The following is a 25,102-nucleotide window of genomic DNA, read 5'->3' as shown; positions in this document are numbered from 1 at the left end:
TACAGGGTTGGAGATTGCTGCAATAAGCAACATCTCTTGCTGCTCTTTCTCTACATTTGGTGTAAGAAGGAAAAGTGAATATATGATGGCCAAAATTTGCTTTCACTGTTTGCATATGTAAATGGAAAATATTTGTAAAGTTAAAAAATGGAAGTCTTTAGTTTTGGTAGAATGTTGACCTGGTTGCACCTTCAGCAAAAGTAACACAATGCATGTGGAAAAACACAAGTAACTACCACACAAACATGTTTTAGAAAATGTACTAGTAATTATGACATTAGTCTTCATGATGCCACAGTTAAGGGGCATTATACAGCACCCTTCCCTCATATTTTGTGTTATATGCATGCTAGAGAGATGACCCAAACAGAACAAAATGCGGCAGCTGAAAATGGGAAATGTAGCTGCCTATCCAGCTGCAGAGTAACACTTTTACCCTGGTGTTTCTGAAACCTGTTTTCAACAGGTTTTCAAACCATTGTGTCCAGTCTCTTTGTTGCTATGGACTTCCAGACTTCTAGAATTTTCTCATAGCTTTGCCAGCTCAAGCGATCTGAGAGGCAACCTTTTTCAGTGAAAACTGATAATGACTGAGTGGAAGATTGGCGTCAGTATCAGAGCATCAAAGGAGGGCATAGAGGTCTGTGTGATTATGCAGGGGTCAATAGGAGGTAGGGGTGGGAGGGTGAAATAGCGAAAAACTCCAAGGCTTAAGAGAGTATGGCTACATTGGATTCACTGCAGAAGTATACTGTCTTTTTATCTTATATGTATTTTCAGTGAGATGCCTTTTATACTTCTACTACTTGACAATCATTTTGCTGGAAAACATTGTTCAGTAAACCTGGAAATATCTACCATTCTTTGGGATGTCAAGTTTGTTTGACTGTAGTACAGAAATTTCAGAATATTTCAGCTAAAAACCAGCAATTTTCTCATCTTCTCATCCAAAGGTGATGCAGATGTTTGAAACCTTTGTGCCTACTGCATGTATCAGTAACAGTAAACATTTCATCTCTTTGATTTCTCTTCAGTGCCACCTATTTCCTGGAAAATGTGGAAGCTTTACATTTACTGCTTCAGATTCTCTGCCAAGTTCCTTTCATTTTTATTTTTTTTCTCCATTTTTGTCTCACACGTTTATTATATGGTGACAAATGCAGTTTTCTTCTGACACCACATAATAGATGTGTGAAACACACACACATGTTCTGGTAAGAGACTGCTCTTTATTTCCTGTCTCCAGTTGCAAAACATGAGTCAGGGTTAGGAAGGTCATACTTCTGTCAGAGAAGTGTAATCTGCATCCTTAAACTTTCCTAGCTTTTGTTACAGTAGTGGAGGAAAATGGCAAATCTAGATCTTCTATTTCTCTACTCAGTATTTCCTCCCCAAGCACATTATTTCTTCATTTCCTAATCACCATTCCCTTGTATTGTTTATGTTTACTCAATTCAGAGATTGATGCTGTCATTAACAGGAAAAACATCTCTGCAGCTCCTAAACTAAGTATATCAGTACTCTGACTGCAGTAGGTACAGCAGTTTGAGAGAAAGCATCCGCCTACTATTCTGGCTTTAATGCAAAGAAGAAACATTGCTAGTCCATTACTGTGAATTCCAAGCATTATTTTCTCTGCATAGACTGAGACCTGATGTTCTGCTGTATAATTGTAGTTAATGACCAAACAGCCTCTCTACAAGACTTTGGTGACATAATATGCCTTATTTATGTGTACCAGCTTTAAGTGTTCTGTACACTTCTGCAGTGTGTAGGGGGCCTCAGTGAAATACAAAATCAGACAGATCTTTTGTGAACTAAAGTGAAACAAGCCCCAAGTTACAAGTTAAAACAAAAACAAGCAAACAAACAAGCAAAAAGAGAAAGCTGAACACATTATCACTTCTGACTGGATCCAAATAAACTAGGAATTTCATGTGACAGGCAGTTATTCTGCAGTTACCCATGGGTGATTGGAAGCAGCAGGAACTATGGTACTTCCATGTTAATCATAAACAGAGCTTTGTAATGATTTTTTTTTTTTTTCTAAAGCATTTTATCCCACACGGTCCTAGTGGTTGAGTTGCTCCTGCAATCGAATGACAAATAACTGGGTGACATGCTGTGAAAAATTTAGAAAATGAGAAATGTTATCCCATTTTCCAAACAGAGCAGAAACAACACTAATTTCATTAGGCAAGATGGAATAGACAATTAAACTGGGCATGCTTTTAATTTTGAAGCTAACCAGATAACTGATGCCTTTTGCAAATGTAATGACTGTAGGAGTGATTCTGTTAAAGAGAAGTAAAACCACTGATTTTCCTTTCTAAAATTAAAGCATTTACCTTACACAAAGTATAAGAAATGTTACCTGTTGCCTCCACCATTCCTTCTAGGATTACAACAATTTCTAGCTCCTCTTTGGGCAACTGGGCTTTGGAAATCTCCCAGAAAGGACTCTGCTGGTTAATTTCATGGCTGATGATCAGTGGTGAAACCAAAAAGAGACGATCATCCCCTGTGTAATAACCTACGTTGATATCTGTCTGGTTGAGTGGTATAAATTCCCCCTCCTTTGTCTGTTTGGATTTGATCAACTTGGCTCGTATTGATGCCTCTACAATGTGTGAATTCCTAAGGTCTCCTACTCGGAACATCAGACACAGCTTTCCATCCCGCATGGAAATAACTGCATTTGTAGAAAAAACCAAGGTTTCTGCCCTCTTCTTGGGTTGGGATATTTTCACAAACATGCAGCCAACCATGAAAGCGTTGACGATAGAACCTAAAACGGACTGAACTAAAAGCAGAATAATTCCCTCGGGACACTTGTCCGTGATGACCCGGTAACCATACCCAATGGTGGTTTCTGTCTCGATTGAGAATAAAAAGGCTGAGACAAACCCATTGAGGTTGCTGACACAGGGGGTCCACGTGCTGTCCCCTATATGATCCATATCTCCTCGCATGTAGGCAATTAGCCACCAGATCATTCCAAAGAAGAGCCAAGTCACTGTGTAAACCATGACAAAAATCAATAGGTTGAACCTCCACTTCAGATCGACTAAAGTAGTGAAGATGTCAGTCAAGTAACGGTAAGTCTCTCTGACATTCCCATGGTGGACGTTGCATTTCCCATCTTTCCTAACATACCTCTGGATTTTTCTCTTGGCACATTCTTTGTTTAGATTTTTTGGCAGATCCTCTCTAGCTTGTTTGGGTAACTTTGGCTGATGAATAGTGACAGGGCTCTCTATGTCCTGCTCCATTGAGTCTTCTTCCAGTACGTTAGCTGCCATTAAAAACAAACAAACAAGAAAAAGGCAGACATTATTTTTCTTATTATTTCTCTAAGTTAACAAACAACTTATTTCTGTATTACCAACACGATATCACTATGAATAAATAAAATTATCATCCTAGTTCTTTGCTCACCTATCAGATGCAAAATGCGTAAGTCAAATGATGTCAAGCATCCTCAATTTATTGCTAAATAGAAATACTCTGAAGGAATGTGCTCTTCTGTCCTGTCTATCAGGTCCTACATCCTACAGTGTGTATATCTACACACATATTTAAATTATGCAAGATGTGTTCTAATAAATCTTTCTTCCCTTTATTCCCCTTATAGAGTAATAAATGAGCTTTTTTATGCACCAAGAAATATCTGGGAGACAGTAGATATAAATGAGGAAATGGATTTGCTTGAGGGTTTCAGTCAAGATGAGCAGAGCAAATGAGCAACAGTTGAGGTATTTTTTCTATCAATTGCATTGCTGTGGGGAAAGTATTAAATAAGTTTAAATAAAACAAAAAATCAAACAGACAACAACAACAACAACAAAACAACAACCAAACAAACCAACCAACCAAAAAAAAACCCCCAAAACAGCAACCACAAACATTTTTGTTCAGCAAGAGCTAGTGCTATTCCTGTTGAAGGAAAGATGGGCTTTAGTGTAATATATACCAAGACCAATTCAAGCACATTTCTACAGAAAATCAATGTCTCACTGATACTGAGACAGAGAACTGTGTGTCCTTCTGCCAATAATGTAAAATGTTCAGTACTTCAGAACATGATTTTATTTGAATTCAGTATGCCTGTGGCCTTTAATTCAAGTGTACCTTTTTCTCTAATGACATGGGCCTACAGAGTGCTCCCCAGTATGTCTTACAAGAATATAAAACACAGAAACAACAGTAACTGCCTTTTTTCTTTTTGCTTTCCAGCATTTTGAGATAAATGTCTTCATTAATATATGAAGTTATGTTTATGTACAAGAAAGAAGAGTTTACTGAGAAGGAAAGTGGTCTAATCAAATGCATTTTGCTTGAAGACGAGGACCTGGTGAGGTCTTGGGTAATTGTTGTCCTTTTACTATAAAGCCTTATGCACTCTGGGGCTTGTTTCAGTGGGAATTTCTGCTCTTGTACTCTTAATTTTCTCCCTTCTGGATAGCTATTGTTCTATTGTCAGGCTGGGAAGGGAAAAGGCTCCTCCTTACTCTGCCTGGATGCCTAGCTCTGAACAAAATGACATTGATGTGATAACGTACCACTGGTTTACAGAGATGCCCTTGCTCAACAATCAGGGTGTTGACATGCATGTTGTCAGTGCACCCTGCAATAGCCACCGTTTACAGCTATATCCTCTGCTAACTTCTGAGCAGGCTCTGCAGTGGGCTGCCCAGTCCTGCTACAGGTAGTGACCCTCAAGCAGAGAGCCAGGCACAAGCATCTTGGGTTTGAGAAGTGCCTCATCTCCCTGAGCTCCTGTTGGCTCTGACCACCTTTGGCCTTTCTGGGAAATCAGTGCATAAATCCATCAAAGCTCCGTCCTGACTCTGTGGTCATGCTCCTGGCACCCCATGGGCTTGGGTGTTCCCAGTTTGCACTGTCCTGGGCAGTAGACCCAAACTCTTTCATGTGAAGGAGCTACGGGGGAAGGCCTGGACTCTTATCTAAAGAGGGGACTTGCACGTGGGGGTGCTCTTGGTGAGTCAGTGTGACTCGAATATTGTTTTGTTCTCTCACTCTTCACTGCAAGTATTATGTAGCAGGCTGTGGAGTCTCATAGTACCTGTAGCTCTTTCAAAATGTGCAGATTCATCCCTATGGAGATAGATCGCAGGCTCTTGTAAAGTTTTAGGGGTGACTGAAGCACACAGGTAAAAAAAAAAAAAAAAGCTGTAGACTGGTTGTATTTTCTCCTGGCCTGCACCAGTGACAGCTAAGCCTCTGTTCAGCCCCATAGCTTGTGTTAAAAGAGAGGCATAGAGGCTGAGAGTAGCATGGAACCTGGTAGCAATTTTGTGTTTTAGGACTGTATACTCCATCCTGTGCCACTTGTGCAGTTTGCCACTGTGTCTTAAGATAGCATTATTTTGTCTGACTGTAGTGGCAGCACTTGAAATCATGTCCCAAACCAGTCAGTTATGGATGAACTTAACCCAGTTGGTGACAGTGTGCCTGCTTGGATTATCACTAATGCTGTATAATGTATGACGAAATAAACACAATGAAAAGGCATTAAAGGAACCTTGTGAGGCAGACTTAAGCCAAAGCCAGAAAATTTGAAGTTAGGGCTTTACACTTTATACTTAACTCTATTGTGCCTAAGGAAATTTCAGTCCACAGGAGCTATCACATCGCTGCAGTAACAGACTCCTGAAATACTCATGAACAGCCTACAAAGGCTCTGGCTTTTGAAGCTTTAATGCTATGTATGTTAGATGAGTAAAGCTGGTTTAATGTGTTCCATTATGGTTCAGGCATTGTGAATATTTTGCTTTCCCCTCCCTGTTAGAGGCTGGCATGGGCAGAGACAAGGTGCAGGTGTCACCCGTTGTCTTTGAGACTACTTGCTACTAAAGGCAAATATACACTAGACCTAAGTGTATTAAAAACCTTAACAGGCATGGGAGGTGAAACAGGTGCTTTTTATCAGTGGCATCAGGAGAAATCTGAAGGGATGTACCCATCCCAGGGATGCCTTCCAATCATATGCTGCACCCATCTAACCTACTTTGCATAACGTGTTTATTTCTTACAGAAGTACTTCCTAGCAAAGAAGCATGTTTTATTCACACAACAAAATTTTTCTCATGCTTTCAAAATGCTCTGTGCTTATGAAACCCTTGTGCATCACAACCAGCATTACCTGCCTTTTATGGTGCATGAGTTGAGTGACAAACAGAGCTAAGAGCCATGTTTTCTCAAGCAGCCATAGGTTTTGTAGCTGAAGCACGGAGCTGCTGTGCTCATAGCACACGTTGGTGGGCTGCCACTGTCACTATAAGGGGGTCTCATAAAATGTGAGAATTTTCCTTAAACTTGAGAAGTAGCACCAGAGCTGGATCCTGCCTGCATACATAAAAGGACAGCTTCTAACAACCAAACCCACTGACTTCATTTAACCTAAGTCTCTCTCAGTATATCATCTACCTAACAGTCTTGCAGTCATTATAATCTCCCTGGAGGCATTTGGCCATTTTGTAAATTCTTAAGGCTCTTTCCAGTGCTGCCATTTCTCAACTCACAGGCTGCCTCTGAGAGGAAAAATTAAGACCAATTTTTTAATTCCTTTTTTTTCTTTTTTCTTTTTCCTTATGCCTTTTTACTCTTTCACTTGACCAAATGTCTCTGCAATGAGACCCCAAAAACACCTGTATGGGGAGATTTCTAGGGCAGAACTACAGCCCATCATGGGGTGATCAGAGTTCTCATTCCAGAGTGAACCACGGGAGCAGCAGTTCCTGAAGTAAGTGATCCAAGGACTGTGCATCTCTATGTTTCCATGGAAATGCTTGATGAATAAGTTTTAATCACATGGCACGATCCCTGTTCACCAGTGAGGCTGAGGAACTGCCACATATTGAGGGAGCCTTTGCCACAAAATGCTTTGACTAATTATATTTTTACTTGATATAAACCCAATTAGCTTATGCTGTTTATTTCGTTTAATTTTCTTTTTGGTTATATAATGGCTGTCACGGTTCCAGGAACAGGGGAGTGAATAGCAGCTATCTCACTTGAGAGCTATTTTTACTCTCTCCATTTTTCTTCTTGACAAAAATATATACACATTATTAATCTGCACAGAAAAAAAAAGGGTACTTTTGAACACTTCCCCCTCTGACAGTAAACGTTATGTTTGTTTGAACACCACAATGGCCAGGTGTCAATGCCATGCTAATTTAGAGTAGACTCTGTTCAAAATATTTGTTCCAGTGAGACTCTCAGGCAAATACATAAAACACGTATGAGATTTCAGTGATTTGTTTCATTTTCCAGCAAATAACAAGAAGGACTTCTCTGAATATGTCCCTGAATAGTTCACTTGTGTTTCATCATAGCAGTACATACTGGCTGTGTCTATATCACTTAATTAAATGTGCCCAGGCTTATTCTTTAACATGAAGGTTAAGTGGGGTAGTACAGCCCAAGTTTGTAATATTTCTCTCCCATTGTTTTCAGTGTAGGGTAGGCTTATTTAGTCTGCTCATTGTGAATGGTCCATGTCACAGAATCACAGAATCACAGAATTTCTAGGTTGGAAGAGACCTCAAGATCATCGAGTCCAACCTCTGACCTAACGCTAGCAGCCCCCACTAAACCATATCCCTAAGATATGTCCCATGCTAATACCTGAAATGCAGCAAGGAACTGTGTGTACTCAGTACACAAAAATACAGCAGGGATTTTCCTAGGAATTTTACCATACAAGCAGTGCTCAGGAGTGTTTTATTTTCTAGTGAAAATGCAACCAGTGATAGTGTTCTAGCCTTGTCTATTCTATGACAGCCTTGGAAAGGCACAATCCAATGTTTCTAAGCACATATATTTATTTAGAGTCCGTGGAAGGACATGAATCTGGTGTCAACAACAAACTTTGAGCTGTACTTATGCTTTCATAACCTTCATGGCTGTGAACACAACATATTACTATAATTGTTAAGTGATTGTTTTATAATCAGCAATGTAACTTTTTGTATTTTGGTAGTCCTTCAGAGATCTTGTCATGATGTTGTATAAGCGCAAACCAAAAGGAGTCATGCAAAGGGCATACTTGTCTAAATTTAATGCTCATAGCTTATTTTGACTGTAGGATGTCCTACAAAATAATTAGATGTTTCAACAGAGAACATTACAAATTGTAACTGACCATTTTGCAATAGAAGCTGATATAGGCAGTTCAGTGACAGTTTCACTGCAATTGAGTAGACTAATTTTATTTCTTCTAGCATAGTTGTAAACTGTGTGCAAATTTATTAAAAAATCTCTAATGAAAAAAAAAATAAAACATTTACAACCTACAAACTACTCCCATGGACTTTATCACACAGATACAAATGTTGTGCAGATGTAGTTTTCACTGTGATTTCTGTCTGCGAGTCATTCCTCACTTTTCTGATAGGACAAGTGCAAATTTTAAATTAAGCAGATGTTTGCATTGATAGGGTCCAAGCTTGCCTTTTGTGAATAGTAATCAGTATTCACCTCTCATTTGCTGTGACCACAAGATTTCCTGATGCTGAGCTCACCTATGGAATATTTGACAGTACCAGGTGGATATTACTGTTCCCTACTGTCTCTGGAAGACCATTAGTCTTTGGTATCAAGAGAAGTCATACATAGTATTGTACACTACAAGAGATTTTCCACTATGTTCAATACTCTGGTCTAAGCCTAGGTCTTTTTGTTTCTTTTCTTGCACGTAATGTAAGGAGAAGTCAGACAGAGGAAGCAGACAGGGAGCTTTTGAAATATTTTGCCTGATCCCTCATTTGTTTTAGTCACCATTTAAGAGCTTTGTAGAATCTCAGTCTGATGAGCATCGAGGGCACAAGAACAGGTATTCTTGGAATAGAGGGGGATTTGCTTGTTTGATGAACTCAGCCTGTAAACCTCTCAGTGAAAGCAGATAATCTGTACTGTGTGACATTGTATCACCATGTGGTATGAGGACAGAAAACCTTATTTACAGAAAAAAAAAAAGAAAAAAAAAAAGGAGCCTTTTGTAATCAGCTAACAATTGTAAGCAGTCATTATCAAAAATGCAGATTTTCCTCTGAAAAAGAAAGAAAGAAATTAGGATCTGGTCCTGTGCTGTAGAAATCAATGAAAGATTGCCTATTCACTCAACTGGGAACATTGTCTATTTCTCATTTTAAAATGTTGAACTATTCAATAAACACTGACTTGTCAAATTTCTTCAAGTGCCAAATTACTTATTTGCACCCATAGAATCATAAATATAAATTCAGAGAGAGCATGAGTATGATTTAAATTTATTTCAGCTGCATTTTTCACTAGAAAATAAATGCAAATTGAAGTATATTTATGATTAGAAAAGTGGCTGTAAAGATGACACCTTGTTTTTTCATGTTACCTGCTTCATTATTTCCTTCTAATCCAACTCAATAGAAATAAATTTCTACTATTTTCATTTCTTTTAAGCCTGCAGAGTTGAAAAAAAAAAAAAAAAAAAAAAAAAAATCAGTCTGAGTAACACTGTGCCTCTCCATGGTATGAACATTTTCACGAATTTCTAATTCTTGACCTTTTTATTATGGAGGATGAAAAATGATGCTGATAGGTGAATTTATGAAACATGATTCCATTTTTGGTAATCATTTGACCTTATAGTTTTTATATTGGTTTCTAACCAATTTTGACACAAAATTTACCACTAAAGGCTCCAGAATGCTGTTTTTACATCTGCTTTGCTACATGTAGCTTCATTTAAAGCACAGGCAAGCCAGACATCCTGGGCTGCGTTATGCGTGTGGTTAAGTATAAAAAGGCTGTAGATTCTGAACCTGCAAAGATGTTTGGAGACAGTAAATTTTCAACATCATTTGCCTTTCTTTAAGCTAGGAACCTCAAACTGGATTACAAAACTTGTTTACTACCTGAATTCTGAGTGCTTGGAGTCAATGTTAATTCAGACTTATCTCTTGTGCAAATGCCTGGCATTAAAAGTAGATTTATAGTATAAGGAGAGTTTGCTGCTCCTTATTCTTCTAGAAGAAAATCCTGTTTGTCTTTGCTCTTGTCTGATTAGTCTGGTTAAACATAATTTTTATAAGACTTTTGACTTCCAGAAAATCTCAAGCTGGAGTTCTGGACTATGTGAGGTTTTCCCTAAAACTGTGTGTGGATTTACACGTTACCTACTGTTTTTGACTTCAGCATATAGGCTAGTCATTGACCCACTTACACATGTAGTGACTGGAGCCAATCCAGGGTGTTTCCTGGGGGCCCAGTTCAGTGCAGTCTATGTGCCATTATTTTGAGCAGACTCAGCATATCTATGGGTTACTGATGATATCACACATGCAGTATGGCTTATGCTATGCTCTTTTTTATGAAATTCCCCTGGACAGTGCAAGTCATCTTTGTCATTAACTATATGTTCAACTTAAAACTCCTTCTACTCCTGTGTAGCAGATGGTCTATCATCTTTATCTCATGCTCACTTCCTTTGGCTACCCTTCCCACTTGTGTACCAATGGTAAAGTAGACACTGGAAACCTACAAGGAAGGCAAAATCAAGATAGCTGCTCATGATAAGTGTGCAAGGCTGGCATTAAAATCAGAGACTCTGGCATGCCACATATTCATAGCAACATACAAAGAAGTCAGAGGACTACACTTTTGAAAAAAATCAGACCTCAGTCTTTCTTGCTATAGTGTTCTTGTCCTAGCCAATGAAGACAATGGGAAACATAGAAAGAAAGCATCTGTGCACTTGGAAAATGCATATGATCACCACATCTGCTGCAAGCAGTGGAGCAAGGTCAGTGGCAGAGAGAATGCAGGTGTCCCTAAATCATGCCACTGGGCAACAGGAGAGCTTGTCTCATTTCTACTGTTTGCATGTGGTAAAGCTACTGACAGCTGTTGTAGTAGAGATAATAGGGATAATTAATGATTCACAGTGCTGACAGGCCTTAATAGCTGCAAAAGCTGGCCACTTGTTTCCCTTCTGATGCCTCTGCTTCAGATGTATATCTCCCAGAATTTCAGTAAAGTGTTATTGTCTGTTGTGCCCCTGGAAGAGTTTCTTTTTACTAAACTATAGCTATATCAGCTAGTTACTATCACGTATGCCAATGCCAAAATTTTTACTTGTAAGTTGCGGTAGTTCTTCAGACATTTACTGAGAACTCACAATTTCATTTCTGTGACTTGTATGAAGAAAAGGAGAAAGAATGAAGGAAGTACATTGACCTGAATGTTAGTTTAAAACTTTGTGTTTAAAAAAAAAAAAACAACTTTGTGTTTTAAAAAAAATCATAGAACATTTTGGGTCAGAATGCACCTCTAAATGTTTCTTGGCCAACCCCATGCTCTAGACTGGACATCTTCAAAGTTGGATGATGGTATTCAGGGTCAAGGATAGGAGTTTCCAAAGCCTTTCTGGGCCCTGTTCCAGTGCTGTATCCTTCACACTGGAAACATTTTTTTGTATCCTTTTGTAGTTCCCCTTGCTGTAACCTGTGCAAATCGATCCTTGTTTTTCCTGATGCACTTCTGAAAAGTCTGGCTTCATCTTGTCTATAGCATCTTACCTATCTCATCTTATCTATTCATCTTATCTATAGCATCTCTTTTGCATCTTAGCTGTTGATTTTTTTTTTAGCTTCCAAGGAATTTCTGTGAGGTCTGCATATATTTTCCTTACTGAGTTCATTGAAAAAGAAAGTTCTCAAGTTTTTGATTAGAGATTGGGAAGATTAGTCCCTTCTCATGATTTTTTTTCCATATTTTTTTTCACAACTTAAAATTCTAGAAACAAAAATTAACTGATCAGCTGGATATTTTGTATAGATAATTGACACATCTAATTCTGCAACTGTAATGTCACTGACATCTGTGGAGTTCTCCTGGTTATTTCTGGAAGCTGAAGTGTGAATAGGAGCTTGGCTGGCCTGTCCAGTGCCGAATATGCGTATTGCTAAATATTAGCCTGCTGCCCATATTGGCTTCAGGCCATGCCAATAGTACTCTGAGACAATACATGGGAGTGGTTTGGGATTTGATAGTATGTGCCAGGTACTGTTCCCATTAGATAGCACAGATGAGAATGCATCACATTTGGCTTCTTTCACTCTCATTGTCTCATTGAACTCTATCCAAGCAGGCTTTGCTGCCTCAAGCATCTCCACAGACCCTCATGCCATCATCTGCCTCAAGCAACATATAACCTTGGTGTGCAACACAGACTTCAGGACCAAGTGCCCTGCAGCATGATATGGGTGGTCCATACCCCTCCCTTGCTTGCAAGGCTGCAGAACGATTCCTGACCTTCTTTTGTTTAGCATAGTAGATGAGGGATCTGGAGTCTATTCTAGTATGTTAAATGTTTAGAAATGAGGGCAGGCAGCTGTTGTACTAGTCAAAGTTTATTTGCTCAGTTAAGTCACTATGGTGGAGATAAATAGACCCTTGCAGAAGGAATTGCAACCAACAGTTTTTGCACTTTCCTGTTGATAGGAGAAGCCAGAAGTTTTCTCTCCCAACTCTATCGGAGACAGTTTTTTTTTTTGTTTTTTTTTTTTTTTTTTTTTTTTTTTACTTGAATCCTAATCCTTGGGACAGCCATATACATTTTTTTTTTCTTTTTTTTTCTTCTGCATTGCTGAAAGACCTTGAGACAGCTCTGTTCCTGAATATGCATACAGCTTCTTCAGCAGGTGTTGGAACAATATTGACTGCTGCACAGACATACCCTGACAGCTCTCTTTTCTTTGATCAATGAACTATCATAAGTATAAGGCATAGGAAGAATGGAGAAGAGTATTTTTGTCAGAAAGGAAGAAGCATATTCCATCAGTATGCTGCAGTAGTCCACTGAAGTCAGTAACTTACGCAATGAAGTAAGCTTGCAGACCAAGTGCAGGAATTTATAGTACTTTCCTCAGAAAGGAGCAGGAGATACTATATTATTGATCCAGATCTTGAATTTGATCAGCTTAGGTTTAGAGGATCAGAAACGAAATTGAGTGTTTAACTTTCCTCTGTAAAACATCACCTACAGTGAGTAAACTTTCCCTAGGTCAAGACAACCTTCTGCTGGGGAGACAACATGGTGTTGGTGCTGTGAGTAGTGTGTGTGTGTGCTGTGATACAAAGTAGATTGATTGCTATTTTACAGCTGATTTTGCCTACCAGCAGCTTTCCAGAGAAGCAAGGCTTTGGGAGAACAGTGAGAAAGCCATTAGTGAAGATGAGATGTTTGTGTTAGAAATAACTGTCACTTGCTATGTCTGCTTTTCCAAGAAATACAGACTGCAGAGAACAGAGTGACTTTGAAGTACGGATAACCAATCCCCTCCCCTGGTCCCCCAGTTCTCAAAATAAGAAAGAAAAAATGTTACAAACGCCCCTTTTAAAATTACGTTCTCTTCTTCCCCTCAGTTTACATCCAGCTATACCCCAAACAGGCTGCCCCAAGGTCACAGACATTGCCTAAGTGTATTGGTTTTCCTTCTGCTATTACTGTCAGATGAAGTTACAGAAAGTATTGGAAAGACTGGGAAAAGTGAAACAGTCAAGAACTTATTTTGCTTTTTATCTGGTAATGGAGATTTCTTTCATTATAACTTCTTTGCAAGTCAAGGGAAGATTTCAGTGGCTTCTGCTTCTAGGCAACGTGCTTCAGAGGAGCAAAATATTCCTCCCTTACAAAAGTCAGACAAGATTTTAATTTAACTTTATAGCACACTTGAAAAAAAATACTAAGATTATTCTCATAGGAAATAGGGAAACAAGGTTTTTGTGACTGCTGCTGTCTCTCATGGTGGTTACTTGGTTTATGTATGAAGCTTGTCTGTTGGTTAAGATGACATTGTTTGGTATAACAGTATAACTTATAACCACAAACTCTTCCATACAAACACTGCTGCACAAAAACTATCATGGGGGCCTGCCATTTATCCCTCTTACAATCACTCAATCTATCTTAACAGATGTCATGTTCTTTCCATTTTATTTGTTGTGGTTTATACCAGGGCTCTGGCTGTTTTCTGTAAGCTAAATAATGCAACCATCGGTGGCTTCATCCACTTTCTCTGCCAAAAGAAGTTGCAGTGAAATACAAATACCAAGTTTCTTGCTACTGACTTCCCATTTCTACTTTGTGCAGTTTATAGACTGCAGAGAAAAAAAAATGAAAAGAGAGAAATAAAGATGGAAGTGACATTTAAAAAGACTTTTAGGAAAAGAAATTAAAGAAAAAAAATCATAATTTGAGCTGGATCAATGTTTTGTTTCAGGTTGTGGCATTTTGATAACCTGGAAACAGTATGTGCAGAATAGTACATTAACTATATTTCCTAAGGAAATGATCCTTATCAATCACCTCTATTTGGCCTCCTCCCAGTCACTTTTGAAATTTTAGCTAATATTTAAGTTTTTAGATCTCCTATAGATCTTCAGTTAGATTCTGAAAGGTAAGTATAGCAAAATTTGAAAGTATGTGGAGGTCTCAAAAATATTAAATTCCTAACAGTGTCATGAAAACAGACTGAGTTAACTTCACTATCAGATGCCAAAGAATCTGTATAAGAGGGAGGTACAATAAATGGTGCTCCTAAAACTACCCTTTTACAGTCATATATATTTTTCACAGATAGCTATTTACCACAATCTCCCTATGAAGCATCTTCAAAAACATTGCTCCCACTCTGCGTGGAGCCAGAAGGGATGTATGCTTTTGTTTTCAGACAGTGTAGGCATAGCCTGGATCTGACTGATGCCCATTTTTGATAGAAGGACTTTCCATGTTCAGTGGCAGATTTGTTTAGATCAGAGTCCATGGCTTTGTCTCCAAAGAAAATTGTAGTGCAAGAAAATAAACCTGACTCAGCTCATGCTTTTTTTTTTTTTTTAAATTATTATTATTATTATTGTTATTCTTATTATTTAAGTCATTTAGTTGAAGCAGAACAAAAGATTGAATGAACATATATTTAGTTTCAGTCGAAACTTTTTCTTACCTTTGTTTATTTTGAAAGAAATCCACATACACTAGCTGCAATGTGTGCAATGTGAAACAGCTGTACAGGATATTTTACTCTCATCTACATATGAATTTGTTAAAAACATATTCAGGCAACTACAATCTCAGGTCCAACATGACTGAAAATATAAACCAAAAACACAGAAAAATGTTTCCATGTCAACAAATGGCAACTCTTTATGTTGAAATAAACAATTCAGTGGTGTCTAAACTACCATTTACTATGTTATTTCATTTAAGCTACATAATAAAGTACAAAGGTCTATAAACTTGTTTGAAAAGAACGAATCAAAGGAGTTGCTTTAAAATTGCTATAACTGCTGTATTTTTTTATTATAGTGAAGTAGGTAACAAAAAGGAACTGTAAGCACCAAAATATTTTATAAGATTAATTCAATTTAACCAACAGGAATTTCCAAAATATTTTGTGAAGGAAAAAACATCTAATTTCAGAATTTCAAAAATGTGATATTTTGTTTGTGAAATTAATACTTAAGTCTAAGAGCATTTTAGCAACAGTTTTAGGATTCAGATTTTCACTTCTTTTTCACAGTAACTTTTTACCTAGCTTTAGGCAACAAATAAGGTTGTTAAGAAGGATTAAATAAATAAACTCTAAATGGAGGAATTATATGGAAGATTTTGTAATGCCTGTTTTGGTCTGGGTAAAGGTTTTCTTTTTGTTTTTGTTTCTTTTTTCCCCTTTCCATTTTGTTAAAAAATATTTAAAAGCCTTTTTGTTATGTTCTTATTTTTTCATATTTATTTATTTATTTATTTATTTTCCAGTCTGACTGAAATCTATTAATCATTCACCAAGGTTGCTTCCATGTTATGACTCTCTAAAAGTAATGTACTTTGAGGGTAACTTGAACCTTACTGAACAAAAAGAAAGATTTGACAGTGCTGGGTTCTCCTGTTATCCCAGCTGGCTTGAGCACAACATGCAGTTTTTGCAAATCCGTTAAGGAGTCTTAATGGCATTTGATTCTGGATGGCTGAATTTATAGTTTAATACAAAAATAAAATCCTTGTGTGGATTTAAATTTTCTTTCCACAGAATGTATGGGTCTTTCCAGAATAGACTGAACTGGTATTATATTTTTTAAATAATGGACATTTTGGATGGTACATTAGCCTTCAGCTAGCAAAGCCCATCTATCTTTATTGAAGCTAGTGAAGCTCAGCATGAGCACAAATAATTCAAAGCTTTAATAGCTTTGAGATGTCTTGAGAGAAAAGAGTTGTTCTGCTTTTCATATATCCCCCAATTTGTATAGGGAAAAAATTTGCCTATGAAATGTATGAGCTTTCTTTCAGGGATTTGCTCATAGACATCAGAAATACAGGTTGCTCTTGTTAGAACTACTACATGAAGCTATATGCTGGGATAAAATGTGAATTCTGTGTCTTTTCTAGTCAGGTACATGTAGTCAGACTCACTTAAAGAAATAGTTGTTAAAGAAGCTGACCTTTTTAAAAGAAAAAAGCTTCTGTGCAGTAAATAAAAGTATTGAGCCCATGGAAGAGAGCTTTTGATTAATGAATAGGCTGGTAACAAGAACACACTTCTTGTGCATCCAAAAGCAAAATTAAATGGAAAACCGATGGTAAAAATAGAGCTTGGCTGCTTCAGATCTGCTTTCTGTGCATGAAATGACTGGCACATTTGCAAACAAATTAGCTTGTGTGTTGGATAGGTTTCTGTTTTGCTTCTGTTTAAAACTAACTCAAAGCCCATTTGTGAGCCTGAGGCCAGCCACAGAAGGGTAATGCTTTGCCAGGAATGATGCAGGGGTTCAGCTGCCCACTGTGGTGCCTGAGTCCCCCAGCAGCTCAAGTGCAATGGGAGCTCACCTGGCTGATCTAAAGGGTGTGACTGATGGCTTTGTAGGTGGCTAGGCTTTCTCAACAGGGAGAGCAGCTATAAGAGAGGACTTATAGTCAGGAAACATAAAAGTGCACATGGATTCATTTTTAATGAAAAAATAATGATAAAAAAACCTTTAAAGACCTTCCCCAGAGGTCTGATTTTGCTTTCCCAGTATGTGTGCTGATGTGGGAACATCAGTGAACATGAGTGTATTGGAAAGGAATGAGGATCCTGGGATGTCAGAGATGTGGGGGGAAAGTTGACAGGCAGAATGAAATGTCTGGGCACTGTCATGGGTATGTAAGGGATGTTGTCTCTGAGAGCACTAACAGAGGGGTTAGGGTTGCAGTGGGAGTTTTTGGGGAATGGACCACTAGGCTTATGTGTTCTTTCTATCCTGGCGTGGTAGGGCACTTCTATTCTTCCAACTCTATAATGTATATGTTTCTCTTTCTGAAGTCATTGACAAAGCTCTGAGGTTAATGAGTGGTTCATAAGATGTGGACATATGCTAAGAAAGATATTTTGTTTCTATTCTGATCGGATGATTTTCCTGCTCATGTAAATACCATGATGAGTTGACATTAGAGGTGATTGGACCTTACTTCATTGCTACAAAATGATTTCTGAGTTCAAATACAGAGACTTATTTTTTTCCTAGCCTTGCTAGTTTCCAAGGAGATCTCACAATGTAGATTGTCTACAAAGGTGGTAATTAGCCAGCAGCGAGCAAGATGGACACAGAGAACTTCTTGGCAAAAATCAAAATTTCAAAGCAATTCTTTCTTTCAATGGGTAGTATGCAGAAGCAATCTGATCAGTTCTTTTCAGACTTTGAAAATATATCCTCATTTGCCTTCACAGTATGATTTTTGTACACAACTGTCTTTCAGATTGGTGACTGCACTGGAAAAAGGAAACTACACAGATTGATTTGGATAGGATATTTTTTGCAATATTTGGAAATACAAAATAGGATCTGATGAATTAGTCTGCCTCCCTATAAATAAAAATACTTTGGATTTATAACTGAATGCTCTGAAAAGTCATAGGGCAGGGAGGAGTAAAGGCAGGTGCCATTCATAAAACATTTCTCTTTTTTATTTTATTTTTTTAATGTTAAACATGCATGGCCATTATATGGGGTGAGATTTGGATTTGCCTTTGAGTGAAGCAGAGACAGAATTTGAACTTGGGCTGTTTGCTTTTTTTTTTTTTTTGACTGGTTCTTACAACAGGTGTTGGGAGTGAGGAAGGGTGAAGGAGGGCTAAGAAAGGTATTAGCTTTTCCTAACTCTCTTGGGAATGCCACCCACATTTCCTTATTAATCTAACCTACAAGTATAGTACAGGTTCTATACATGATGGCCATACTTTCCACCTTGGGAAAAAACATTAAAAAAATATGTAGTTGAAAAATATTTAGCGAGTTTGACCCATACAAACAGATTTTAAGCTAGAATGCTTAAAACATAATTTGTCCTGTAAATAAGCTATTTGCCATAAAAATATCTTATAGCATATGTCTTGATGTGATTTTCAGGCACATCTAAGGTGATGCTTAAAGAAAGGCTTTAGAAGAAAAGTTCTTTGAAATATTAATTATGGAAAGGTCAGTCTGGCTGAGAGTTAGCATTAGCCAGACATAATGTGTGGGTAGAAGAGTGAAAAATCTACCAGTTTACTCTGACCATTTTATCATTATTAGTATAATTTTTTAAGGATTGGATTAAGATTTTGAGCTTGTCTCTGACTTTCACACCTCCCATATATCCTGATATGGACCTTATTTGTGTTAGCAAATGTATATTTATTTCCATCTACACAGAATATGTGGGAGTCGTGTGAAACGAATAATGAGGACCTGAGATACGTAGAATACAAAGCAATGTATTCAGGAAGAGTGGGGGAGACACATAGGAACCTCTTCCTTATCTATATACAAACATTTATTTTTATTTTTTTTATCAGATACTGAGCTCTGAAATGGTGAGTAAACCCTTTATTTTGGGGCTGTTACTCCTTGCGCAGTTTATACAGTTGGTACTTGGTTCTGAAAGGCCAGTGCATGAAGCTGCATTGGAAACATTGTTTTTATTTTTTTTTTTCTGATGCTTCTCCAAGCAGGCAACAGGGAGCAGCAGCAGAGCAAACATTTCCTTCTGCCTGATGTTTGTGGCTGTCAGCAGACTTGAGACAGTCCCCACTTTACTGCTTTCCTCTGAAAGCCAAGAGAGCAGTGAGTTTGTAAACCAGCACTCCCAGAGACTCTGGAATGATCAGAAGCTCTAAAGGAAGATGGAAAAAGCACTCCTTTCCCCAGCCACAGCTGGCCTCTCTTGGTGGACAGGATCTGAGGGAGCAGGTAGGGTTTACCTGCTAACAAAAACTGGGCAGGAGGCCTAGATAAGAGTGTTATAATAACGCAATACAACAGAGATAATCTCATTCACAGACCTTCAGAAAGAGCAAGCAGATGCGTAATGATGCACACTGGGTGTGACTTGTGCAGGTACCAAGGAAGATGCAGCCCCTTTTCCCTGTTAATCTCTAGGTTGAGCTCTGAGCTGCAGAAGGAGCCAATGCCCTGAACTGCTGCAGGACTGTCCCTAGCATGCAACATGACAAGCACTACACCTTAACCATGATAAAGTATTTATTACCTCTGTCTTCTATAGAGCAAGCTCTACTAGCAACATCTGGCAAGCCATTAATAACAGCTGACTGTGATAAATGTCTGTTAGTTACAACTGATTTCAGCATTTCATGGCTGACCTGAGTGTAGGCAATAAAAGCGTAATACTGTTCACATGCAAATTAACTGCAAGTTGCTACTGCAGGGATGCTGTGGCTAAATGGGCAACATTTTGGTTTTCATCTGTGATCTGTTTTAACAAACCAATTGACTTGCTTGCTTTCACCTCCCCTCTCTTGCAATTACCTTTATTATTTGTTTTTATACTTAACATTATTGTATGGCTTGTCTCTTTAAAGCCACCCTATCAAATTGATAAAGAACATTGATTCCTCTCTCATCCTGTCTGTCCTCTTAGTACTGTTTAACATAATGTACTGATGTTATGGGGATAGGCAAAATTAATAAGAGTTAAAAAAATGCAGATTAACACGTGGGTAAGTATGTTTGTTGGAGGCAACAATGTATAATGTTATCTCCATGTCAGTGGGGAAAATGCAATGCTCGGTGCTGTTCACAAAATGCTCCCTTTCTTTGGGAGGCTGAACATGTTTAATTATCTGTGGTGTTATCCTAAGATCATTAACACAAAGAAAGGCAGCCTGGGATTCCCCTTAAGAGAAGTTATATTTTATTATATACATATATACATATATATGTATGCTATTTATTATGTATATTTCTCAATCAGCGATTTCAGTGTGGAATTCCAGGGGACAAACTGTGCTGGGCATCAGATTCAGTGGCTTTAAAGGACCTTTTTGACCTTTTAATCAAAAGGACTTCTTTTTTTTTTTTTTTTCCTCCACCACCTCCTCATAAAGCCACCACTACTTTCAGTCCTGTTTGATCCTCTTCCTACTTAAACATGAAATGAAACTGATGGCCTCTGGTTAAGAAATTTTGAGCTGGAAAATTAGCTGATATTCATAGAAAGGCAGGTTTGTGCTCTGTTTTCATATGTAAAACCAGGGCTAGTAACAATTATGCAGTGTGGGATCTGTGACCCGGCAAGGCATTTGGGGCTGGACCCAATATTGGCCTCAAGTCCTGTGCTATGGGATTAAGTGCGCAAAGTGTTTCCAGATTTAAAGGACAGAATGAACCTACCCCTGCCACACTCTGTTCCTGTGGCACCTTCACACTTCTGTCCAAGTGGTTCTTGCTGAATTGGGCCTGGTGCTTTCACAGAAGACACGCTGCTGATGTGCTGGCATTTGGCACTGACTGCTGGGAGTCAGCAATTGTCAGAAAGGGGGAGCCAAGCTCCTAGCTGTAGCACTCCTGTTTTGGGAGACTGTTTTTTACTTTTACAAAGCACAAGTGCAGAGGAGAAAGGATGTAAAAGCTGTCTCTGTAACGTGGTAAATGTTGTGAAGATTATTTCCCATGATTGAGGCTCTGCCAAACTCCATGCTGTGGGCTATCCAGGTGCTGGTAGGTGCTTCTGGACTCACTGTGCCTTCTAATTTCAAGCAGTGGATGCATGGGGCAGGGAGGCTTGCAGGGGAGGAGGAATGGGAAGCTTCTTGCCCACAGGAGTAATGTGTATTTACACAGTGGGTGTACTTGACAAGTGGCTTTTTTCCACTTGTATCTGGGTGCTGAAAAGGAAGCTCTACCCATAATGCTCAAGAAAAGAGCAGCAGGCAGGAAAAAGTAACTGTCCTGGTGAAAGGACCTTGGCTTTATCTGGTCATCTCTATGGGTCTGCTCAGTGCCATATGTGCAGATGGGAGAACAGGGGAAAGGCAGCTTACACAGCTCTTCCCACTGACTTTGTCACCCAGCCTACTTACAGGGTGGTGATTCTTAATTTTTTAATTAAAAAAATTCCCCAAACTTCCCCACTGCTTCCCCAAAGGAGTGTTTTTTTTGACAACCCAAAAGCCAGGTTGTATTCAATAAACAAAAACAAACAAAGAAACAAAAAGAAAAGGAACTATATGGAGATGTCTTGTTAAAATAGCGAGAATGACTTTTCTATACCATTTGGCTTGCTCACAAATACAGTCAATAGAGAAGGAAGGGAATGAAGATGTGTTTTCTGGTGTCTTTTAGGATAGTTGGCAAAAGAAACCTCTCTGACATTTCTATGTGACTTTAACATGAGGAGATATATGCAAGTTTCTGCTTTGGATTTACACTGGCTAATATAATTTGCAAGATTACTGGAAAATCTAGCTTCACTCTGAAGGGTTTGCTGATTTCTGAAAGCCTGACATATTCCAATGCTTCTAGAGCTGTTGGGCTCTTACGGATGTGTTTGAACAATGCAGTTCAGAGGTGGGTTTGGCATTCCCTGTTTTAGCATTATGTTAATAGGAAGTTGTGTGTAAGTTAAGAAACTGGTGCACTGGACTGAGGATTGGCTGCAAAATTTCTCACACATGGATGCAGAAGGCTGTACTCTTAAACACTCCTTGCATACATGTCCTCACAGAGCACTTCAGTGCTTTCATACAGACTCAGAAGCATCTATATCTCTAATTTCTATTCATTGTCTCACTTCAAAAGCTATAAAGGAGCTTTCATGGTACAAAACCAAAGAGAAATGCAACTAAGGAAGGATAACATACTGTCAATGTAAATATTTCAATGTTGCAAGGAGAGCAAGAATTTACAACATCCTGTTCCAAATACAGAGACAAGTAAAAAGATCCTCTTAGGATCTTTCTGCTGGTGGTTTATAGAGTCCTGAATATTTTGATAAAATTGTGTAAAAATAACAAATGATTCACTCATTTTAATGGCTATGTTAATATTTATTTTTAATAGATCCACTTTGATGAAGACAATAAGACTTTCTGCTAGTTGCAAATTCTAAGAAAACTTCTTATATGGAAAGAAATATATGAAGTATTAGATTCTTTGAAAACATTCTGTTTTTCTGTTGAGCCTTGCAACCACCAATATGAGACAAGTGTGCTGCTCAGTCTGTTGATTAGGGTTATTACTAGCATTTACTTACAATCTATGGTTTCTTCTATTTACGTATTGATGGATGTATGGTAGCCCTTTGGAGTGGAAAAGTTAGATGCTCTGAAAATGGAGGGAGTGTTATAAATGAAGGGTTTCAAAAAGGTAAAAACAATGAGTAGAGTTTAATAGATGTGAGACATAATAATATGTTAGTTGCAATGGAATAAATTAGCAAAGAATTCTCAGGTTGAGTGCTGGGATTTGTTTCTTATGTCTTTTCACTAGGCTTTTCATCTTCAATAACTTTTCTGTCTAAAATAAAAGAGGAATATAATTGATTTCCAAGTTGCACTGGGATGCCTCTGAATGTAAAGGCAATCTGGATGTTCTGTTTTTCTTTTCTCTTGTCATATTTCTTTGTATTTTTATAGCTCCTTCTATTTTTAGAGCTATGTAGCACAGGTTTTAGTTACAGAAATGTTGGAAATCGATTCCATCTTAGTATGTTATATTTTCATGGTGTTTTCTGAACTGTGCACTATTTCCAAAAGAGTTGTCAAGGTACCAGTCATGCTAATGTAATTTATCAGTAAAAGCACCTTGAACATTTTAAGTTATCAGATGGTAAACCGTCCTCACCAAATATGCTAAATACTCTAGCTTTGTACTTTTTTCAGCTTTGTACTTTTGGGCAAAAGTAGAGTTCTGAAAGACTCTTAAATCTCTGGGTGGGTATAAATCACAGAGGATAAATTAGTTACAGCCAATGAGAAATCAGAGAAGTCAAAGCTGAGATATTGGTCTGCCTTTTCAAATACAGTTTACTACCTAGACATTGTCTAAACAATGTTTTTCATCAGTCAGTACCTGGTATTAATGTAATTATTCATGCCAAGGTATCTGTTAACACTATCAATATTACATCTTCTTTCTATTGTGCAATCTGTCAGCCTGCCATAGCATTTCAGATGAGGCAGTCTGCAGATTTATATTGAGTACTAACCTAGTGCATACACTATAAATCCAGTCACCTCCTCTCAGGCGTACTCTTCTAGGTAATCCTTTTTCAGTAAAAAAATTCTCCTTTCCCTTCTACAAGCTCTATCTTCTAAATTTACCTTAAATTATTTATTAGCTTAAATAATATCTTTTAAACTAAGTCCTCCCCCCAAAAGCTCCAACACTAGTGACACCCTTTAGATTGAAGTTAAACAGAACCATGTGCTAAGAAAGAAAACAAGTGGCCTATGCCATATAGAAGGTAAGAGTTCAGTTACTTGACCTGTCAACAGAGAATATATTAAAAACGGCACTTGGCCATGTAGTTGCTACTGGGACATTGTCAAGCAAAAGTGGCAGTTGTCAAGAGCAACATTTCTGGGGTCAAAGGACAAAGTGTTACGGTCTGAAAATATAGCCCTAAAACTGAAGATTCCTTTTAGTATTACTGATTTTCCCTTTCCACATCTCATGTTTCTTCCTTCTCCTTCTCATTGTTAAGCTTTGTCTCAAACCTTAGAGAAGCTAAATCTTTCCTTTTGTGGAATTACAAAGTTAAGCATTTTGGCATCACTGCAATTTTATTTACTGTGACTGTTTTTACTTTAATTTCACATTGTTATTTTTTCCAGAATCTTTACTTAAAATTTTGTGTTTTCAAGCACACCCAGTGTTGATCTTCTGCTACAATTTCTAGCACTACCAGACCTAGTTAGCTGTGTAAGTCTATAAACATTCACTGCAGAACATAGAATGTAGGCTGCAATTTTCACAGTAAATTGTAAGATTATTCCTGGGAATAAAAGTATATTTAGGTGTTAAACCAAAACTTCATCCTATAACTTTGTATTGATTTTGTTTATTTCTTGAATTGGAGGGAAGTACCTGGGAGAAGGAAGCAGTACAATTACAGTTTCTATTGTCTGAGGAAAATGCAGAGCTTCTTCCACCTAGAAAATTGAGTGTTAGTGTGAATTTAATTATCACACTCTGCTCCCAGGAGCATTCTGTCTGCAGAACAGTCAGGCAGGCCCTTTTCTTTTCTTTATTTTTTTATTTAAAAAATTTTTGAGACTAGAGTCTTTATGCTTCCCTGGCTCGCACATTTGAAAGTTAAAATTTTATCACTGAGTGCCGGTACTTACTTTTAAGGCAGAAAATTTCTATGTTGGGTCTGTGTTTTCCATTTTGCCCTTCCAAGAGGTATTAGATAAACAATTTCATTAGAGTTGATTACATACAGGACATACTGCCTTCAGTTCGCTTGTTCACGTACTGCTCTGGCTGTCTTCTGTCCCCTCTAGTGGCTGGACAGTGGAAAAAAACTGTGATACATGTTTTTAATACTTCTTTTCTAGTGTTTGGAGCAAACATCTTGTGTCAGATCTTTGCTGGGACCTTTTCAATTTGTGGAGCATACAGCTGATAAGGAAAGACCAAAATGGAAAATAGATATGGAGCTGAGTAAGAGATATGACATACAAGGTGCTTTTAATTCAACAAAAAACTAGTGTTCCTCCAAAACTGTATCAGAGAGAGCACAGAAGATAATTTCTAGAGAAGAACTTGATGATTTTTA

The 25,102-nt window shown here is 38.0% G+C and overlaps 1 protein-coding gene across 1 annotated transcript in view; it reads right to left on the bottom strand.

Annotated features, from left to right (window-relative positions):
- The window catches only part of KCNJ6 (potassium inwardly rectifying channel subfamily J member 6), a gene marked incomplete at both ends in the record, with an annotated part of 112,109 nt that overhangs the window by 39,306 nt on the left and 47,701 nt on the right, over positions 1 to 25,102 (bottom strand). The window contains one exon of the mRNA XM_082784797.1: positions 2,375 to 3,295. Within this exon, the coding sequence (XP_082640923.1) occupies positions 2,375 to 3,295 (921 nt within the window). The remainder of the gene's footprint in view (positions 1 to 2,374; positions 3,296 to 25,102) is intronic.

The sequence above is a fragment of the Aythya marila genome (assembly GCF_965140915.1).
Source record: "Aythya marila genome assembly, chromosome: 1".
In the NCBI taxonomy this organism is placed as follows: Eukaryota; Metazoa; Chordata; class Aves; order Anseriformes; family Anatidae; genus Aythya; species Aythya marila.
The sequence above is the reverse complement of the archived record's forward strand: the minus strand, read 5'-3'. Positions and strand labels throughout refer to the sequence as shown.